General features: G+C 41.4%; 1 protein-coding gene across 2 annotated transcripts in view; it reads right to left on the bottom strand.

Annotated features, from left to right (window-relative positions):
* The window catches only part of NR3C2 (nuclear receptor subfamily 3 group C member 2), a 294,312-nt gene that overhangs the window by 145,685 nt on the left and 126,814 nt on the right, over positions 1-21,813 (bottom strand). Inside the window, exon 3 of one of the 2 annotated variants that reach the window (XM_037058428.1) lies at positions 335-486. In XM_037058428.1, the coding sequence (XP_036914323.1) occupies positions 335-486 (152 nt within the window). The remainder of the gene's footprint in view (positions 1-334; positions 487-21,813) is intronic. The other variant, XM_037058429.1, reaches the window with a different exon arrangement.

Raw genomic sequence — 21,813 nt, 5'->3', positions numbered from 1 at the left:
GAGTTCTATGTGTTCCAAGTGAAAATGCTCTTTCGGATTATACAAAGTTATGATGACACAGAATTATTTTTCTTAGTCTCACTAAAAAGAGACTGAGGCAAACAAACAACAAAAAATTCTTTATAACTGGTTATCTCAGTTTGCAATTTCAAATTATGCCCATTAAATACGGCTCAGTGGAAAATCTTTAGGCGGTTTTTAGAGAAGGCATTATTACTATGTACCATTGACCGATGACATCAAAAACCTTTTTGAATTATTGCCCAATAATGCTACAGAGTTAACTGTGCAAGCAGACTACACACTAGGAAAAATGTGTAAAAGGAACACCCACATGAACATTTACCTTCCACTGCTCTTTTGAAGAACACCTTGCAGCTGCCACAGGTTACCACCCCATAATGACATCCTGAAGCCTCATCCCCACACACCAAACATATTTTGGAAGGTCTTGAGGATCCAGTAGAAACACTTCGTAAAGTAGAGCTGGGGAAAGAAATAAAGATTTAAATAACTACAACTATACTGTAATGGCACCTTTGACACGCTGTATAGCTTAGCTCAAAATCGTCCACAAGTCATGGTTGCACAGTAAATTCAGCATGTACAGTCACACACTGGGACTCAGGAAACGAGGGTAAACTATCGGTGTAGTGATGCTCTCAAGCATTCTGAAGAGCGAAGCCTGTTGTCAGTATCGAGAAATAATAAATCATCACATGTAAACTGTTTTCTTCCTTTTCCTATTTTTGAGAGTTTAGCAAAAACATGCATTCGAGGTGAGCAGAGAGGAGGAGGATCTTGAGCTGAGTCATCTTGAAAGTATTTTTGGCAACAAAGAACTATTACAACACCACTTGAATCTCTTCACCCAGACTCAGATTATGAATCTCAATTAAGCCAGATTAGAAAAAAAAAAAAAAGAACTCCCCTTTCCAAAACTATCCACTAATTAAAACTAAAACAAATTTATTGCTTCTACTGCTAGCAATTTTTCCCCACTCTTGAAGTGTCTGCATTTTTTCCATGTTGCCTTACATTGGTGTGTTTGAATTACTTCATTTTGCTTACTAATTTGAAGGAATATGGTCAAGTCAATACATATTTTTAAAAAGCCATACATGGTAAATATCTCAGGTATCTCTCATGGTAAGAAGCTGAAGGGTTTTGAGCAATAGTTTTTAGGTACAAATTTAACCCTTTAAAGAGAAATCTGGGTGAACACATTTTAGAAGGAATCTTCTCAAGATGTATAATATATTACCGTGTCAGTTCATGGCACGATCTTGTAAGATTTGGATTTTAGTTTCTAGTAAGATTCTTTACTAGAATCTTTGATTCTAGTAAAGAATCCTACTTCTCTGATAGTTTAGACGTGTACGGAGTAGGAAACTAGTTTTTTTCATGCCTAGTCTGCAGACATTTACTGAGCATCTGTCTACCACAAGTCCCGTGCAAAGCACTGAGAAAATAACATTGTGTTGGCCAAAAAGTCTGCATGGTTTTTTCCATAAGATAAAGGACACATCTTTCATTTCCACCAATAGCTTTATTGATTTGGATATTTTGAGTATGTCAGCTCTCTCCCATGTGGTATAACTTTGATTGTTCTCAATTAATGTCTCGATTTGACCCTTATCAACTCCAACTGGTCTGCCTGACTGTGGAGCGTCGTCCAGTGAGAAATCTCCAGCACGAAACTTTGCGAACTGCTTTTGACACATTCAGTAAGTCACATCCCCTTCCCCATACACTGCACAAATCTTTTTTTAACTTTGCATTTTTATTTTTGAAATAATAAAGCATGATATACCAGAAATGTTGCTTATTTTTCCCACCTTCAGTATTAAAATGGCTACCCCCAAATTCATCAATTTTGATTTTTTTAATGCATGCTGATATGACAGCTGTCCCAATACAATCTAACACAATTTTTTTTTGAGTGAAGTTAAAGAAAACTAAGCACTTCTGGAGCCATCATACGGAAAAAACAAATGAACCTTTTGGCCAACCCGGTGTTCAAAACCACCACCGCCCGGCCTCTGTCCTCAGCGTTCCTGGGGACGGGAACCAGGGAGCACTGTGGTGTGCCGCAATGCCCTGCCTTGCTGTGGGATCAGCCCTCCCCACCGGAAAGGGTGGGGACAGAGAGTCAGAAAGCATTTCCGGAAAGGTGAGAGCAGCACTGAGTTTTGAAGCAGGACCAGATGACAGGCCCACCAAGAAAGAGGGCAGAGGAAGCAGGAAGCGTGGCAGCTCAGAGAACTGCTAGCTGGACGTGTCCAGAACACTCTGGGTGGGTTGTTACGGTGCCGCCTTCGCCTTCCTGTCAGGGCTTCTGTGTCCGTGTGAACCAGTAGGCATGTGATTTTGTAAAAAAAGAAAGAAAACATACCAAAAGGCTAGAATGGTTGTGATACGGTAATGATGTCTCTGCTTTTCAAATTAGCTGAAAATGTGATAATATTGCTCTAATAATTTAGGAAAACAGCAATTTTAAATGTTTTAACTATGTTCTCACTAGAAACAGCTGAAGGAACTATTTGGCTGCTCTGAGCACTGTAGCATGACCGACTTTCTAGAAAATGACTTGTTGAAATCAAGGACTGAAGCAATGTTCTCCAGAGTTGTTTCTCCTGAGAAAAGAGCTCTTTATTATTTTTATTACTGTCCTTTGACTTCTTTATGGCATTCAAAACATTCCATTTCAGCACCAGTAACTTCTTCAGCATAGTAGCCAGTAAAACTCAAGTCCGTACTCTGTCTCACTCTCTCACTCTCACTTCACAGGAAAATATGACTTGTAAATATTTAGAATATGAGTTAAGAATCATAACTAAACTGTAATTGCCCTTCCTGACTACAGGCATCCCTGGGGTCTGTATTTAACATTTTTGTGAGCCAATACTTAATCTTCTTCTCTGCAGTCTTTGGTATTCTCCACTCCTTCTATTCAATTAACTCACTTTCTTGGTGATTTCATCCAGTCCCCTGGCTTTAAATATCATCAATGTGCCAGGGACTTCCAAATGTTTCTCACCAGCCCAGACCCATTTACCCAACTGCACCTTTGACATGTCCACTTGAGTGGCCGCTGTGTCTCTCAAACTTACCATGGACACGATTCTGCAGACCTTTCCCTGCCTGGATCCAAACCTGCCCTCCCATAGACTTCCCCAATTCAGTCAATGGCGACTGTTACGGGCTGAATCCCGTCCTCCCCACAAATCCTACCTGGAAGTCCTGGACCCTAGGAACTCAGAGTGTGACTGTATTTGGGAACAGGGTCGTGGCAGATATAATTAGTTCATGACAGTTAATTAATGAGGTCATGCTGGAGTAGGGTGGGCATAATCCAACGTGACTGGTGACCTTGTTAAAAAGGGGAATTGGGACACAGACACATACATACTCAGGGAGAACGTCACATGAAGGTGAGACAGAGATGAGGCCAAGGATGCTTTTCCAAGCCGAGGATTGTCTGAGACACCAGCGAACACCAGAGGCCAGGAGAGAGGCACCCAACAATGTTCCACTGCAGACCTCAGAAGGAAGCAACTCGGCTGACACAGTAACCTGGACTTTCAGCCTCCCGAGCTACAGAATAATAAATTTCTGTTGTTTCAGCCAGCCAGGTCAGACTGTGGTGCTTTGTTACGCAGCCCTGGCAAACGAAAAGTTGGACTCATCCATGACTCTTTTCCTCTCATACTACACAACAGATCTGCTCAATTTAATTCACTTTCCTCTCAGAATACGTTTGTTTTCAGATCCCTTCCCATGACCTCCCCTGCTACCGCTCTAGTCCAAGCTATCAAGTCCTCTTACTCGGGTTTCACAAAAGCCTCCTGACAGATCTCCTTGTTTCTCCGTACCCTCTTCCTTCCCCTGTGGTCAGAGTGAACCCTACTCACTCTTTTGCTCAAAACCATCCAAGGGCTTTCCATCACACTCAGTAGAAGTCAAAGTCATCCCTTTGACCACAGGGCCACAGTCTGGCCACTTGAGATGTCTCTAACCTCTCTCACTTGCGTATTTGCACACCAGCAACACCAGGCCCCTTACATTAGTGACCTCCAACACACCCCTCTGGGGCTTGTGCACCTGGAGACCCCTGTCCCCTAAAGAGGAACACAGCCCCTCTCTCCTCTCCTTTGGGGCTTTGCCAAAGCAACTCTTTCTTTAGCCACTAGGCCTGACCACAGAGAAGTCAGGCCTTCTCTGACCACTCGGCTGAAAAGACCCCTTCCTCAGAACTCCCTCTTCCCCTTTCTGCTTTATTTTTCTTCCTGGTGCACACCATCTCATATGTTGTCTATTTTACTTCGTTACGTTGTTTATTGTTCACCTTATCCACACAAGAAAGTAAACTCAGTTGGGGCCAGGATGTTCTTCAGTGTTCCCACCACCGTGCACGGAGCTGCACCCGCCACCTGACAGGCGCCCAGGGAACCCCTGATTAAAGGCATGATTTCGGCTCAGTGGCGCATTTACCACAGTCTTTATAAACCCACCACGTCATCAGTGTGGAAGGCCTAGTGTGCTCCTCACATAGAATAGTGTGATTTGTGTTCAACTGTCTGGGGCAGAGGGCAAGTGTGTAGTAGCAGAAACAAATGAGGAGAAAGTGAAGAGAATGTCTAGTACAAAAAAGATGGGAAATCCAAATTAAGGCAGTACATTTGTTTAGTTATAAAATTAAACCAGACATGAATTATTTTTCCTCTTGTTCACTGACATCTTTCAATTACCTAAGAGCAAATTTGCTTCTGTTCGTCCCCAGCCATCTCCGTCTTCCATTTCTGGAACACTGGACTGAGCTCATTCTCCCGACAATGCCTCCTCTATTTCTTCTACTTCTTCGGCTCCTTTTCTTGATCTCCAGGATAGATTTTCTGCGGAGCTCTACCTCTGGCCATCTCTTTTCTTGTTTCGATCTCTGTCCTTTAGTGATGCCATTTACTGCCCCAGCTCAAAGAAGCTCCCTGGTGGCTGACTTTCCAAATCTTTATATCCAGTGACAACCTCTTCCCTTGTTCTAATTCCATGCTTTTACTTCCTTTACATACCCTCTCTGAGCTACGTTCTATCAGCTTCTGGAAGGTTACTACCATCTGCTAGTCAGCCAGCTTCAAACCTTATACCCCTCCTCAACTGTCCAATCGAATCAGTCACTAAGTCCCACGTGGTCCAGCCTTTGCACACTCTTACCACCGCATCCCCCATTCCACCACTGGTACCTCGGCTCCAGTCCCATCACTTCTGAGGGTCCCTCCCTAGCCCTGGCCACACACACCCTCCTGCCTTCATTCTACAGCAGCTGACAAGCGAATTTTCCTGTTAAAGAGTTCCGGCTCTATTACTTCCCAGATAAGAACTCTTCCATTGTCCCCACCCAGTTCCACCATAAATGATAACCTTGGCAGCACATGTAAGTCTGACTTCCCAGTCAGTGTCCCCTGCAGGCCCTCTCACACCGCCTGGCCTTGTGCGCCCTGCACTCCGACACCCCTGTCAAGGTGTGGGTACCTCCACACATATACACGGCCTGCCAATGTCTCTCCCCCACTCTCACTCCTGGGAGCCCTGCCCACCCCTTGTGGGGCTCTGATGTTCTCCCAGCGAGAAGCTCCCCCTTCCCGGCTCCTGCTGCCTCTCCTTCAGCAGTCACCACTTTTGCCCTTACATTAGTGATCTGAGCACCTCTCCTAATCCCTTGAGCACAAAAACCGTGTCCTAGGCACCTCTGTGCTCCCCGCTGCCATCAGAGCAGTGCTGGGATGACATACTGAGCGGATGACAATTACATTACAGTGGGACATACATTTCCAAGAGGCAATTTTACAGAAGGTCAATTAATGAGGCTAAGGTTACAGGGTCAATTCCCATACAGTTCATTTAGCTTTGAACAGGGGAACAAAAAAGAAATCCAGGGACACAGACTGTTCTCAAAAGCTCAGCCAGCTGTCTCACAGACATGCATTATTACCACAGAAGAGTCCACAAATTGTGGATGGGTCAGTAGAAACCTCCAGTTTCTACTGACACCCTAATTCGTGGCTCTCTTTGAAACTGAAAGATGGCACAGGGTCGGGAGGTTACATATCCAGTTTTAAGAGGCACATTAGTACATTTTATAAGGGGGAGGGAGGAGAGGGCTGAGAAAGAGGGGGTTAGATTTTGAACTTACTTCTTAGACACCAAGTGTGGTCGAAATACAAAGCTTACTGATATACGTCAGAGTTCACCACTAGAGTTTATATGACCTACTAAGCAACTACATAGGATGAGAGGACCAAACTGTAGGGCCAGGCCTGCAGGGGTGTGAGAGGAAGTACAGACTCAGTAAACCAGAGCTGGGTTCTGGCTCTAGTTTAGTTGCTACTTAGTGAAACCATAGCAAAATCTACCCTCCGGGCCATAATTCTCACCACAGAACAGTTGAATGTATGATTTCTAAGATACTTCTCAAGATATCCTTCAAAGGTATAGATAGATACAAAATATAAATAGGGCAGTATGTCATGATCAAGTTTTATCCAAATTGAATTGCAAGCTCCAATTAAACACAATGTGTTACACACTATAAACAACCACTACTTAATCTTGATCAAGCATAAAAAATCTACATGTAGCCCTGGCTGGTGTGGCTCAGTGGTTGAGTACCAGCGTGCAAATCAAATACAGGGTTGGTGTAGACTGAATTACTCAATATGTGTGAGAGCACTTAGAACAGCGTGGAACACATATTAAGTATTCTTTCAGTTATGGCTATTGTGAGTGAGTATTACTGTTGGAGCTGTAATTCTTTACTGTGACGGCCGTAATAGTGGAACCATGGGCAACTCTACTTTTCCATATTATATTTCCTGTTTTGCATTTAATTTGCATAAGTATGTGGAACATTGTTAAGCAGAAGAAAAGGTTTTTAAAAACACACAAGGAAATAGTGGTGCTACAGTAGCCATAGAGTTTATTTGCTACATGGGCAGTGTTTTGCGTGCACACGGACTTGAGCATTTCTGGTAATAATTCTAGTCCCCCTAGTGTCTGTGGCATGTAGGGTGGGAACAGCCCTGTTAGATCATTAGGATAGACAAAGTATGGAGATTGAAATGCACACTCGTTTATATAAAGATCACTGAAGCTAAGGAACATAAGAATTTGGAAAATACTCTGTATAAAAAATTTCATGAACATGGATCAACATTTAACAACTGGTTTGCTAAAATTCTTATTTTTACTCACATGTAAAATATGCTTAACGAACCTTTTTGCTGACTCTTTTTGTTTTGAAAAGTATATATTTTGAGTCACATACTTATTTTTATTTTTTAATAATTTTATTTTACTGTTCAATTATAGCTATCTGCATTTTCCCCTAACCTTGAGTCATATACTTAATTTTAAGTATCTCAGTCTAGTTTTTCCATTATTTACGTGAATATTTGGGAGTGATTTTTGTAGTGTATTTCCTTTCGTGATGTTATGTTTAATGGTGAGTCATTCATGTTTTGAGGGATAATTCCTCACTCAATAAGGTTCATTCTCTCACGATTAATAATGTGCTGCACATAGGAATTTAAAAAGTGAGTACCCATCGGACAATCTTGGCTGTCTGCGTACAGTTATAACTAAAGTCGCTAGACACAGAAAATGAAAGGACATAAGGGGCTGGAAAATGGAATTCGAAGCACAGCAAGACTTGGTTGGTCTTTTTAAATTTATTTCCTTTGTTTGCTTTCACAACAGTTTATACCATTAATGATATTTATTAAAGTTGCCCTGTTTAATGAGGTATGTATTTTCTACACTCTACCTTTCATTTAAGTGCAATTTGCCCACTAAGGACCGAAAGTTATAATTAAACCCCAGCCTTTGCCCGGCCGAGAAGTAGCCTGACACAGATCTGAGAGGAAAACAAGGTGGGAACAGTCTGGATCGTAAGGAACTGAAGCCCACGCTGGTATGTGTGGAATTGGTTTTTAAATAAAAGGATCTATGTTAGGAGGGCATTCAAGCAACTTTTTCTCCTGAAATACAAGCTATGGCTAGATAAATTAGGCTTTGATCAAAATATATAAAATCTACTTTGGGAAAAATAGGCAAAAACATTTCAATCTACATATATTTTCTAACAAAACAAGGGAAATGGACAATTTAACTACTGGCCACTGTATTATTAAGGAGCTATTTCAATCAATCAATGTTTATTGAACAAGCAATGTGAAAGTCCTCTTGAAACGACAAAGATAACCAATGGCCCCTGCCCTCGGTGAGACTATAGCGAAGGAGGGACGCTAACATCTGGAGATGGGTGAACATGAAAGTCACCATGCGCTCACCACCCACGGCTTAAAAATGAATCAGAACTCCAAAAAGTCCAATATCTGGCAATTGACCTGAAGGGAAATTTCACGGAGGAACGGGGCAAGGTGCAAATAAGTGGGGCCAAGAGAGGGGTCCAGGCAACGGCAGACGCTCTGTGACCCAGCACTTGTCCAGCTGCCCTCCGGAGACAGGCATGAAAAAGGGCCCAAAGCACAGAAGGCTGGACACCCGGGGACAACGGGCTGACACATCTGGCAGACAACTGGAAACATGGCAAGGAAAAAGAGGGGAGAGCGGTACAGAATTTAGCATGTGAAAGGGTGTAATTAAAGTGATTGATCACAGGTTTTAATATATGCAATACAGACAAACGAACGTTAAAATGTCTAATGTTAAGTACCACTGAACAGGGTGGGCACACAAAAAATGTTCACCGAGAGACAGGTTGGAAAATGCACTATAAGATAAGACTATTCTAAGTAGCAAGGATTCTAGATTTTGCTCATGGAGCAATGAATGCATGAATTCAGCCGGAGAAAAGATTAAATAAGGAGAACCAAGGTCATAGGTGGAAATCTACAGAAAACTAGCACTTTACTTAGGCAGGGAAAGAAGAAGCGACTAGCAAACCCGAGGGAGAAAAACCAAAGAGGCAGGAGGGCAAGATAATGCAGAGTCTTGGAATCAAAGGAACTGGTGGGGGCTAACAGTGCCCAATGCCACCAAGCAAGAAGACTTAAGGTTACGGTCATGGTTGGTGCCGCTGACCCTGGCAATGGCCGTTTTTATGCATATATAAGATGCATAGAAAAGCCACATTGAAGTGAAAAGCACTCGCCACCTTTTTTATTAAGGAGTTTCCATATTCGGGGAAGTTGTCTTTGTCATAAAACTGTATCTAGTGTTATCATTTGAGCATATGCAGAGTCTCTAAAAAGATCTAACAGAAAATCATCTCCAGAAACCTTTGTTGAGCACGATATGCCAATCAGTGGTTGCTAAGACAATGGCCAAACACATTTGCTAAAAAAAAAAAAAAGAAAGAAAAATGCCTCCATATTCTATTTTGCCTCTGCAATCATGGGCATGTGTGAGTGTATTTATATGCACAAGCTATTTAGAGTCCTGTGAGAGGGAATCGTGAACTTCTTACATCATCTGTGGGTCAGTACTTTGTACAGTATACTTTAAGGAGATTACCTCTAAATGCTTGCTTGAGTGTTTTTAATTACAGTGACTTTGCTTTTAAAATGTCATACACACACACACACACACACACACACACACACATACTGAACATGATTTCACTTTCCCCCAAACATTAACTCTCCTTATGTTAAGATGCAGACGTAGGTGCTAATACAGACGGCATCAGATGCTGAATGCTAATGGTTTCTAGTTCTAGCTGTGAACCCTGAACCTGAGTTATTTAGAGATTACTGATTTCAGCATGTTTTTTGTTTACTGCATTTTCAAAAAGTTGATATGAATCGTGCTTCATCGTGGCCTTTCTGAGCAACGGACTATGGCTTTTTCCTATCAATTTAATTAATGAGTCCAAGCTCCAAACTGCCTTTTCCTTGAGTGGTTTTCCTACATTCTGGAAATAATTATTTCATTGCCACTGGTATTGCACTCAGATTCACAAACTCAGCTCTTATTACCGCTGCGTTGCGTGACTTGTGCGTGGGATCACAGGGGCTTTCGTATCAACGCCCACCCTCTATTCTTCCTGCCCTATACTACATTTGTTCACATAAGATAAAAGACTATTCTTATTTTAAGAATGTTCATGTGATAGCTTTAGAGAAGCTCATTCCTAAATTTGCAAATTAACAATGACCAATGTCATAGTACTTCTGTCAACATGACTCCCACCACATTTTCTTCAAATCTACTCCCTTTGTGAGTGGTTACCACCCCTCAAAACATTAAAAACATCATTTTAATATGGCAAAGTCCTAAAGAATGCTTATATGAAAGGCATTAAATAAATTAATGCCTTTATTAATTAGCATTCCAGTTTCTGAATAATCAATGAAGTGTCACTTGAAAATGAGAAAAAATGTGAAAAAAATCCCAAGTAATAAACGTATTTTCTTAGGGTTAATTCTACAATTGTGAAATAATGCCAGTGCTTCCTGGTCAGCTTAATACTCTGAAACGATCTTTCAATAAAGGCATACAAAAATCTTTCCCATTCACACATTAGCTTGACAGGTGAAACGTATGTCCCTTTTCAAAACATTAATCAATATTTCAAGCCACCCACAGGGCGTTCTTTCTGGGAGCCTCCCGCGCAGCCGCACACACAGCCCGCCTGGCCCTGGGCTCCATCGGCAGGCATCACCAGACAGGAGGGCTTGTCCGAGCTGCCAAAGGCTGCTGGGGGGACAGGCCAGCCCCGCAGGATCCTCGGGCGATGAGGTGCGCACGCGCACAGAGAGAAGCAGAAACACTGTACTCCAAGGAACAACAATCTGCAGTGTCAAGGTTTGCTGCCCTTTGGGTGTTTTTCCTTAAGAATTCCCTCAGAAGAAAATGGCAGCGGTTCTAAGTGGGAGCAACTGTAGGGCACTAGAGAGAGAGTTTTGACCACTATTCTGCAAAAACAATTCGGAGGCGCCCCTCCCACCTCCCCGCCCCCACATCCCCCAGCACCCACGCAGCAAGGCCGCACTGCTCGCTCCTCGGCGGCCTGTGCTCACTGTGAAGTTCCCTACAGGCTCCCTTTTAAAATTCTCCTGCTAAAGCACAGTTTAGAGGATGAAGCCATCTATGAAACTGCAATTTTTCAACTGTTTTTGACCTGTGAAATCAGGAGTTACTGTGGTTCCATTTAACCTGGCCTCTGGCTTGGATGGTAAAACCACGGCCCGCCATAGAGCAGCATTTGCATTCAACAGCAGGATCGCTGACTGTTCCCTGGGCAACAGTGCCACTACAAGCAAGGATGGTGGTGCGGACCCTCGAGGCAACTCAGGGTACTGGGGCGTTGTTGTCCCCACCACCTGCCTCCTGAGTTCCCTTCCATCACCACATTCTCCACCCAATGTGCCTGTTAGTTTTTAAAGTTGTTGTTGCTTGTCATATGCTGTATTCACTTTTTTCTATGCCATTTCATTATTCCCATTTTTAAACATGAATGTTAGTTTTTCAAACAATCATTCTAATACACCAAAGCATATATTGACTTTCTGAGGTGTCATGCAGAAAACAAGGAGAGGATCCTGAGTACTTTCTTGGGGTATTTATTTTTCTTAGGGTGGGAAGTTTGGAGCTATTTCCTTGATCCCCCCCCCGCCCCACTAAACAGACCCGAGACCTAAAGTTTCAGACAGGCCTTTCTTTGGCCAGCAAAGGCTGTATGTGCTAATGCATGGCCACCTACTGGGTGCTGCTCCGTTTGGGCCAACCCAAAGACACACAGAAATGCAGTGCCTACTTCACGAGCTGCCATCTTATCCAGATATCTTAAACCCTACCTTACTCTTGGAAAAATCAAGAAGTATCTACAGAATACTGTCCCTCCCTCCTTCTCTGGTCCCCTTTCTCTCTGCCCCCCTCCCTCCTGCTCCAACCCCACACTCATCCGTATTTTGGCTTTGAGAAAAAAGCTACCACTATTATCAGAGGTGTGGGTATTCCTTATTAGAGCAAACATTAAAACTATTAAACATTTAATTTAAATTAGAAGGACCGTTTGGGTATTTGCTGGTAGAGTAGAAGGAGGAGGAACTAATAACCAGGGTCATCTTTTTTCCTGGCTAGCTTCTACCTCCCCCCTCGCCCTACTCTGGAACTAAGGGATAGGAACAATCCCCTCAAAGTCTCCCTCCAAGCCTTTGGGTTGTGTGCTATGAGTAATATGCAGGTGCTGAAACATCTGTTTTGTCCCTTTTCATTTACTGGAATGGGACAGTACCATTAGTGAGCACCTGGCACTGTTCTGAGTCTCTGACACATATAAGCTAACAGGAGACCCTAAAATCCCTTACAATTGGAGGTCACATTGTAGTGCCAGCATGGGGTGAGGGTAGGAGTACAGACAAATCCCTACTGGAAAGTAAAGCAATAGCCTGCTTACAACAGCTCTTCTTTAAAGCAAGAAAAACCAGAAGGGAAGTTCTGGATTCAGGTAACTCAGTGTGACTTCCATCTCTTACCCACAGGAGGGGAACCACAGAGATTCCTTACAGGTAGTGCCCCCGAGAGCGCTGCATCAGGACGTAGACACACCCATGCACCTCTCAGTGCTTTCTTGTGTGTTTGTGTGTACACGTACTCACAAAAGGTTACTGGTGACTTACCCCAAAACAATTTTTACCATTTCCCTGACATTCTTCAAAGCAGTTACAGGAGATTTTTCTCAAAAGTTTTTTAAAAAGTTTTAAGTTAGGCTTTTGCCTTTGGAATAGATCTGAGAAAAGATGAAAAAAACATTTAAAAAACAAAGCAAATGGCACAGATATCAAAGCAAATATGACATTGTTTAGTGATCAGAAGTAGTTCCACTGGAGTTTGTAAAAAAGGAAAAAGAAAAAGCTTTCAGTATATTTATAAATAGTGATGAAAGATGGTGAAGAAGTCAAGGAAGGGCGTTCCTCAGTTTTAATGGCAACAAGGCAAGAAGTGGTGCAGAAGTCACTTAGATCTGTCTTGCTTCCGGCCACGCACTGTGGCCAGATGAGAAACAGGACGGCCACCCGGCACCACCCTGACAACCCACCACTAAATACGTGGGAGCCTGGCCTTTCTGCTGCTGTTTTAGTAAACCAAAATAGTGCAAATAAGATTTATTCAACATCCTATGCCCAACTGCAGTGTGAAAAGAATAGGACTGCTACATATCCGTCCCAACAGGACTCTGAGGACACTGCACACGTCCTCAATGCAAATTATACCGTCAACACTTATTGGCAATAAAACTACTGAAATGTAAATCAATGTTCTCTTTCTGGTGCTTGATGTAATGTACATACTAAGTGTACCCTTTGGTAGAGAGAAATACAAAAACTTTTCTAATATAAGGAACATAATATAAATGTGTACGTGAATTTATACACATGCAAATTTTACCATGCTTGAATATGGCCAACAATATAATTTTTTAATAGAGTAAAAAGTGTTCAGGAATCAGGATTTCATCTTGGCCTCTCCCACCCCTTAAGTTACTAAAACTTATCCATGCTGATAATTTTTAAAGAGACAGAGAAGAAAGGGGAGTCAGCCTCAGTAGTGCTGTGCTGTGACCCCAGCACAGTGGGTCCCGGGGAAACAAGGCAACTTACATAATAAGCCCAAGAGGGACACCTGAGAAGGGACACAGGGCTGGGACAAGAAGATAGTCAGGAAGCAGAGGAACAAGGAGCAGAGACAGCACAGCAAGAAAAGGCTAGAAAGCCAGCTAGAGTCAGTGGGCACAGAGACACCCAAAGCCGAGAAGGAGGAAAGGGTGCGAGTCAGCAAGGCCGTAGGAAACCAGGCAACAGAATCACAGCCGCCTGGGCAGCAGGCACAGGGCTGAGCCCCAGAACAAGAGTCACAGGGGCTGGCGGAGGCTGGGGTGCGCTGGGGGACAGACTTAGGGAGCGGCGTTGGGGCACCTCACCCCTCATGCCTCCCTGGCTTACCCAAGGGCACTAGGGTCTCACCCTAGCTGGTGTGTGTGTTCAACCTAGACCAAGACACACAGAGCAAAACCAGGCCAGCAAGTTTAACAGGTAACAGAAAGCCAGTTCATAGGGGAAAAGGAGCAGCCGAGAAAGGAAAGGGAGAAAAAGAAACCTTTAAAAGAAACAGGTAGCAGGAAGCAGCATTAACTTTCTGATATGGGAAGTGTTTTAAGGGGGTGTTTAAGAGACGAATGACAAATAGTTTATTGGAGTCCTAAAAAGGTGGATGTTTTTTGAGTTCTATCAAAAAAGCAACCTAAAAATGGCATGTTATTTCCAAGGAAGCAGCAGGAAAATAATGATAGAAATAAATCTGAAGTATATTGTTTTTGAGGACAAAATAAATTCTGGAGTATTCATCTAGGTTCACTGTTTATCTTCTAGACTGAGAAGCTACTCATTAATTGAGATAATTACAGCCACACTAAATAGGATGATCATTAGTAAAGTGACAAGTGTAGGAAAATAAAAGCAAGAAAAAGAATTTGTTAGGATAAGAGAAGGAAGTTTTTATAGCACATCTGTAAGGTCAAAAAAATTTTTTGATGAGGTCAAAAACTAAGCTAAAAAGATTTGTTTACTTTTATTTGCAAAATGTAAATTATAAAGGCAGAAGAGTTTATGAAGAATTAAATTTGCTACAAAGCAGAGAAAGCTAACATCCTATTATAAACCATATGAACTATAATAAGAATAATTTATAACTATATGCCATTCATACAACTAATAGGAAGAAAACCTGAAATTCCTAACAGATGCCCGACAACCCTGGACACATTTCTAACTGAGTTTACAATTCTTGAAATAGGAAAAAAATATTTCAACAAAGCCTTACTGAAATAAATACATTATATATGAAAAATATGATTGTAAGAAAAAGAGGTTAATTTGGTTTATGACATTTCAAAGCACTACTTGATCATCATTCAGAAAACTCATGTTAAAATCATTCTAAAGTGTACAGAGTACTATAAACACAATAGAAGACTGTCATCTTGCTCAGGACCCTGGAATTCTTACTGCGAACATTTCATGGGAGCCTCGTACATTTAACCTGAGAATGTGCCCTGCCAGGGTCAGAGGGGAAAGTGCAGGGAGGGGCACCACGGCAGTGAGGTGCTGTTTTGTTGATGACTTCCTATTAACTACTGGAATTCTGCACACGCATGCGAGTTGCAGGCTCTGATTAACTTAGATTTATATAACTAAGTTTTGGAGTGCTTTTTTAACACAACTCCGATGTAATGGGCTTTATGATGTGTATTTTATAGATCGTGAAGTCAACTCAAAATACAGTACTGAAAGACCAAAGAAAGGAGAATTTACCCTTATTACTCACAGTTTAAGAAAGATAAAAGACGCAGCATAAGATTAAACAAATAATGGTACCACAGTCATGCAGGGACAGGGTTTTCCTATTCCTAAGGACAGGCCAAGTGCCAGCCAGCCTTACCCACACCTAGATAAAGGACTACGTTCAGTTTGCTCACAACTCTCGCATAATGGTGTTTGCTTAGCAGGTGGAATTCGATGGAAATCAATGGGGAAGGGCACTCTCCTGTTCCCACTACTAGTAATAGGCTGTTCCCGAGAAACAAATGACGGGCACTCAAAAGTGGGCCACAACTCCCTGTTACTTGTTCGAGAGAAACTGGGCTAGCACTTCCCTGAGGTACAGGGGGAGGCAACTGTTTTACCATTCTTCTTTTATTCCATGAAATGATCTACTGCTAAATCGTAACATTAAAACATAACCCAGTGATGAATTCCACTTCTATGAAAAGTTTGAACAGTACTGACAGCTGTCTTTGACTCTAGTTAAAAAAAACCTAATTATATTTGGTTGCATATTATTTCAAGCAAGACTAAGGCCAAACATAATTTGCTGTGTGTTTAGAGACTTCACAATAGCACATATTAGCATTTGTTTCAACTGAGCTTTAGAAGCAAGTTTTCGATTTGTCAAAGGAATCATAATGTTCAGGGACAGTATTTTCCAGGGCAGCAAGATATAGGGTAGCAACATGAAGATCAACATTGCCTTAGTTTTCATAAGCTTGAGCATGTTTTCTGACCAAATGGGATTCTGTCACAAATAAAAGCTCAAGTTCTGCTCTAAAAATTCAGGTCTGTCTTTTTGTAATGTGGAGCAAGAGGATGAGTACCCAAACAGGACATTTAAAGACCAGTAATGTGATATGAGACATCACTGTGTAGAAAATAATATGCCCTGGAATCCTCACGGCCATCGGTCGTCCTCACAGGCGTACAAAGCCCCACATGGTTTTAAATAGTATAATGAGCTATCCAAATCTCTAAAAAATTAACTTAAATCAAAATTATACAGGCTCTTTTATCTGTGCAGTGAAGTTCAAGTGAATAACAGGAAATGAAAGTTTTACAAATGGCGCCCAAATTGAAAATAAACCACAGCTCAGGAAGGCTGCTCCCTTGCCCCTACCACACCCAAGCACTCAGGCCAGAACTCCTGCTGGCTCTGTGTGGGTGGAAACACTGGCCCTCAGCACCCAAAGCCGACTGCAAAGGCCAGACTGGGAGGGCAGGAGACAGCTCTACACCTACGGGACCTCGAAGAGGGAAAGCCCGCAACCTCAGTCGTGGTACGAGCTGCCTTCCTGGGAGCCAAAGTGTATTCTCCAGGAGGAAATGAAAACAGACTCCCAGCATTCCAAGATGGAACTCTGTGCTATGAATGACATTACTTACATTTATATAAATATAATATAAATATATAATATATTCTGTATAAAATAAGTATTATAAAACATATGAATATATTTATATTATATTATCTTTAAGGGCATGTTTCAAAGGACTTACTGAAGCAAGTTGGAAATACAACTGATTTTGTAAGTTGAAGACAGCATGTAATCAGATTTGCTAACTAATACGTATACCTTTTGAGGACCCAGGTCTGATTACAATAACTAGGGAAGATTAAATGTGAACCTATGTGAACCTATGTGATTAAATGTGAACTTTAAATGTAACAACGTATTTTTTAAAGTTTAAAGGTTTGGATGACACCCGGACTTCACCCCCACCACACCCCGAACCCTTCACACTTTGAGAAAGTTCAGTTTTTCTTACGACTTTGTCAAGAAATACCTCCCTAAGAAATTTATCTGGTGAAAAAGGCATTGAATTTAAAAATTTAAAATATATGTATACAAACAAAGATAACATATGGAGAACATTATATGTCATACTACTATGTAAAGAGACAAAGCATGTATTCTTTAAAATGAGAACTACTCAATTACTCTTTTTTTATACTCTGGCTCTCAAGTCAGTCTTGGATTTTGAACTTAAGTACAGTCAAAGGGGAAAAAAATCAAGACTGATTTCTTGGCTTGTGAAATAGCTAAATTTCACCCTAAGATGTTGATGGAAAAATTTCAAAATTGTTAGTCTAAAGCAAAATAATAAGTGATTCCATTAGGCCAAAAGTTGGTGGAGAGCAGTTTTAAATGAGCACAACCTTTAATTCCATTTCTCCCTGTTATTGGGAGTGCTGTACCTATCAATCATGACTAATAATTCAAAAACAAGATATGAGCAAAGCCAAGCCCTGAGTCTTCCAGCTCAGAGTACCAGCCACGAGCATTCAGTCCCTACAAAGCAGTAATGTATACATTGACAAATTCATATATAAACATATAATGCACCGTATCATCCCTGGCGTAGCACAAAGAATTTAACTTGAATCAAATCAAGCATTGCATTCATTCCTTACCGCACTCTGCGAAATATAATTTTATCTTACTTCTACCTTAAAATAACATGCTTATAATCAGGAAATGTGAAAACTTAGTAACAGTAGATAAACTTATCCTCTAACAAATTCATTGAGTTCTTAGGGGAGACTAAATCTAGTTTACAACAACTGTTCAAAGAAATTTTAAAGCATTATGTATCCTCACAACTTTTTTGAAGTGCATTTTCTGCTAACTATTATCATAGTTAATATGATCCTATTTCACTAGACAAAAAAATGACTGCAATTTTTTTCAGTTTACAAATACAGTTATCTGTTCACCTAGAGGATTAACTAGAAAGTTATGAACAGTACCAAAAAGAATGTCAAATTATATAAGAGAAAAACCTGGGGGTGCTCAGAAATAATAAGACAGGGCCTTCACTTTGCATAGTATATCAAACGATATACTCAATTCTGTTTCGCAGTACACATAGGTACATATCTTTTCTCGTAGACCCACATTAAGGTAAGAGAAACAGATTCCTATGTGCATTAAGGTTTCTTTTATGCTATTTTTTTTACTGTTAAAATGTGTTGGAGAGAAGGGGTGGTGACCAGTTGGGAAAGGCAGGAAAGAAGAACAATGGGAGTCCCAGCTACCTGTGCTCTGTGGGTCAGGGGGCCGGGGACCTGCCAAGGCCATTTTCTTGAGAACTCTGCACTCAGAGTCCATCACTGCCTTCATCTCCCAGCCATGTTTCATCGATTTTTGCTCCACAGGCCTCTAAATTTTCCTTTATCCACTTGTTTAATTACAGACCCAGAGCAGAGCAGAGAAACTGTGCACCCGCCAGTCACCCCCGGGAAACAAGTGGGTGAAAAAGAAGAGAAAGCATTTTTTTATTTTCTGCCATCCAACCAGTGCCTGCGGTCATATACAAATGCAGGGATAACCGTCTGAACTGTAGTTAATTTTCTTTAATTGAAACAGAAGTTGTAATCCATTCAAACATCATTCAGCGCTTCTATGGTTCTGTACAACTGCTGTGTCCTTTTCTCATTTAAAAAAGCACTTTATGTACGTTTACACACTTTCAGTTGTTATTGTATATTTTTATTTATATTTTCCTCCAGAGATAGAAGATAAATATGAGTGGAACATGCCACTAATAGGAAGCCCAGGAGTTAAAAGTTGAGGGGAAAAATGGGAATGACAGTGAAGAACTGCCCATGAAATGTGAGGGGTAGAAAGCAATGAAGCGAGAGGTTTTAAAGCAAAAGAAAGGCAACTCGGAGTTGTGGTTAAAAAAGCATACCTAGCAAAGTACAAGGCAAAATGATTTTAATAGTCTATGAGCTGCAAATGCAAACATACAGCACTAAAGAAGCAAGCAATCAGAATAACTGGGTTATTCTGAGGATAAGAAGAAACATGTGAAGGAAGAACGCAGCTTTAAGTAAATAAAAATTAAAATAACCTTGTTTAAGTGTATGCTCAGGGTACACATAACTGCAAAGATCAGAAAACTCTAATTTCTATGCAAATTACAAGATTGTAAAATTGATGAGGTTTATCAAAAAATAATTCAACTTTTAAATAAATGATACCAAGTTTAGAACACTTCGAATTTATAAATAGTGTTTCCTTCATGTTAGGGGTATTTTGTTAAAAAAACAAACAGAAACAAAATTAAAAAAACCCAAGGTCATTAACAAGAGGAACACAAAGGTGACAATGAAGCCCCGGGATGCTCCGTGGTTTTCCCATTATGATGGCTGCAAACACGTGTTTTAAGAATCTTGAAAAACTATAAATTGAAAACATACTGACAACTTCAAATTCAAATGATTGGTTTTAGCTGCACTGCGTTTACAGTCATACATGCCGTTCCTTCCCTACCTCTTTTTGTAACGCAGTTGGCAAAGGTGCTTAAAACTTTTCTCTCCATTTTCAGAATACGAGAAAAAAGTGCTAATTACGCAATCTATACAGTAAAACACAGCAACTGACAATTCGGTTCTTGGTTAATTGCTAACTGTTGCCTGGACAACAATGACTTAGTTCATTAATTCATATTTGATGATATCAGTTTCTGGTAAATCATTATTCAATTTTTAATAGTAGGAACCATAGAAATTCTAAAGGACACGGATTCCTTCATGTCACAAGACACCTGAGGCCAAGAACAGGTCACCAGCCCATCTCTACCCTGGTGGGTAATGACTACTTCCGAGGTGTTCCCAGGCCGATTAACCTCACTGAGGAAACGCTTCATTGACCTGCTAACATGCGCCTTATATGCTGTGCTAGGTAAGGCTGTGAAAAGGAATTCGAGAGTGTAACAGCGAAGGGAAGAAGCACTAAGTTGCCCCGAGGAAAGCTCGGTGTGGACAAACCTCAACTAATATTTATTCCTCTGAGTCTTCTTTGCACACATACGCGTCCTCCATAACCTTTTCGACTCCTTGAGAGTACTGGGCTGACCTACTAATCGTTGGGTCCCCAGCGAAAGGTCTGACATACATTAATGCTCAGTACATGTTTATTACTGACATAAATGCACGAAGGAACGTGTCTCAGTTTTCATAGGTAATTCTCGGCAGACTCACGGCTGGACACTGACCTGTGTGTGTGTCTTTTATTTAAGGTCACAAAGCCAATGTAAAAATGTTTAACAGACCCTGTGTAGGCTAATTGGAACATGCTGCATTGAATTATACTTAACATCAGGGTAAATGCCTTAAGATATAATAGATTTCCTTTTAATTTTCTCCTCTCTTGCATTCCCTACATCCTTTTGTTGGTCTACTTGAAATTTAACTGACCTGATTCTAATAGATTAAATGTTATTTCTTTTCCAAACGGTAAGAATAGGTTTAAAGAAAAACATCTTGAAAAGTTGGTGTGCTCTCCCGCGTCATGGTATTCGACTTTTAATAACTTTTTCATGATGGGTCTCCAAGGAAATTTTAACTAAAACTATATTCAAGAGCAATTTAGGTGTGATTCAGAATTCAGCTGTGGCTAGTGAAACTGTTTGTGTTTGATAAATTACAGTTACTATCGATATGCCAGAAATAAAAATGCACTGGTTGAAGTACCTTAAAAATAACTTCTACCACCAGTTAGTTCCTCCTCAGGCTCCTACTTTTATTTTGAGCACTGCTGTGCCACAAGAGTTTTTAAAACACGCCATACCTGACTAGTTAAGCAGAGGCACGGACCTCTTTCCCTTAGATTTCTGTCAAATAAAAACATGATAACAGTGAACACAACAGTAGCTGTCCGGTGTGGATGAATCACAAATACACCTACATTTTTGTCAGATCAGCAAAAAATATATATTTCGGTGAGCTGTAGAATTTTAGTAATCAGTTTGTGTGTGCCATGAGATGAAAAAGATTGAAAATCGCTGGCTTAGAGAAGTAATGGATCTTTTTCTTTCTGTAACAGATGAGGTAAGGGAGTAAATACGTTCAGGTTATTCACTAAGAGGGTTCCTGCTAGTTCATCTTGTTGTTTATGAACCTTACTGTGAGAGCCTCTGACCAGCAGGAAGGTGAAAAGACCCATGACTTCGTATCTTGTGAGCCAAGCGTTACTTGGTACTGACAAGCAGAGCTCCAATGAGTGCTGTCTGCCATCAGATGGCACACTGGCCCAGGGCACTGCGATCCCAGGCCTCTGTCCAAACCTTCTGACCTTCAAGGGGAGCAGGAAGGAAATGAGCATGTGCTGGGCCCAGGAGCACTCAGGGGCTGGAGGTTTACATGCATTCTCCTATCGGATTCTACAAACAAGCCTTCCTGTTACAGAAAACTGTTCTCATTTTACAGATGAGAACCTCAGGCCCAGGAAAAGGGACATAGAACCCCCTCTGGGTACAGAATGGGAACCTGGCAGAAGCAGAGTGGAACCCCGGCTAGTCCGAGGCCAAATGTCTGTCTCTCTGGGTTGCACAACACCCGGCTTATTTCCAGGGTCTGGCTCTCAGGTGCAGCTCTGAGAGTCCCATCCTAGGTCACCGTGGGTAGATGTCACACCGGAAAAGTGAACCCGGGACATGGGAGGAGACCACAATGTTT

This window comes from Sturnira hondurensis, unplaced genomic scaffold, assembly GCF_014824575.4.
Source record: "Sturnira hondurensis isolate 20B ecotype Veracruz unplaced genomic scaffold, ASM1482457v3 Scaffold0010128, whole genome shotgun sequence".
NCBI lineage: Eukaryota > Metazoa > Chordata > Mammalia > Chiroptera > Phyllostomidae > Sturnira > Sturnira hondurensis.
The sequence above is the reverse complement of the archived record's forward strand: the minus strand, read 5'-3'. Positions and strand labels throughout refer to the sequence as shown.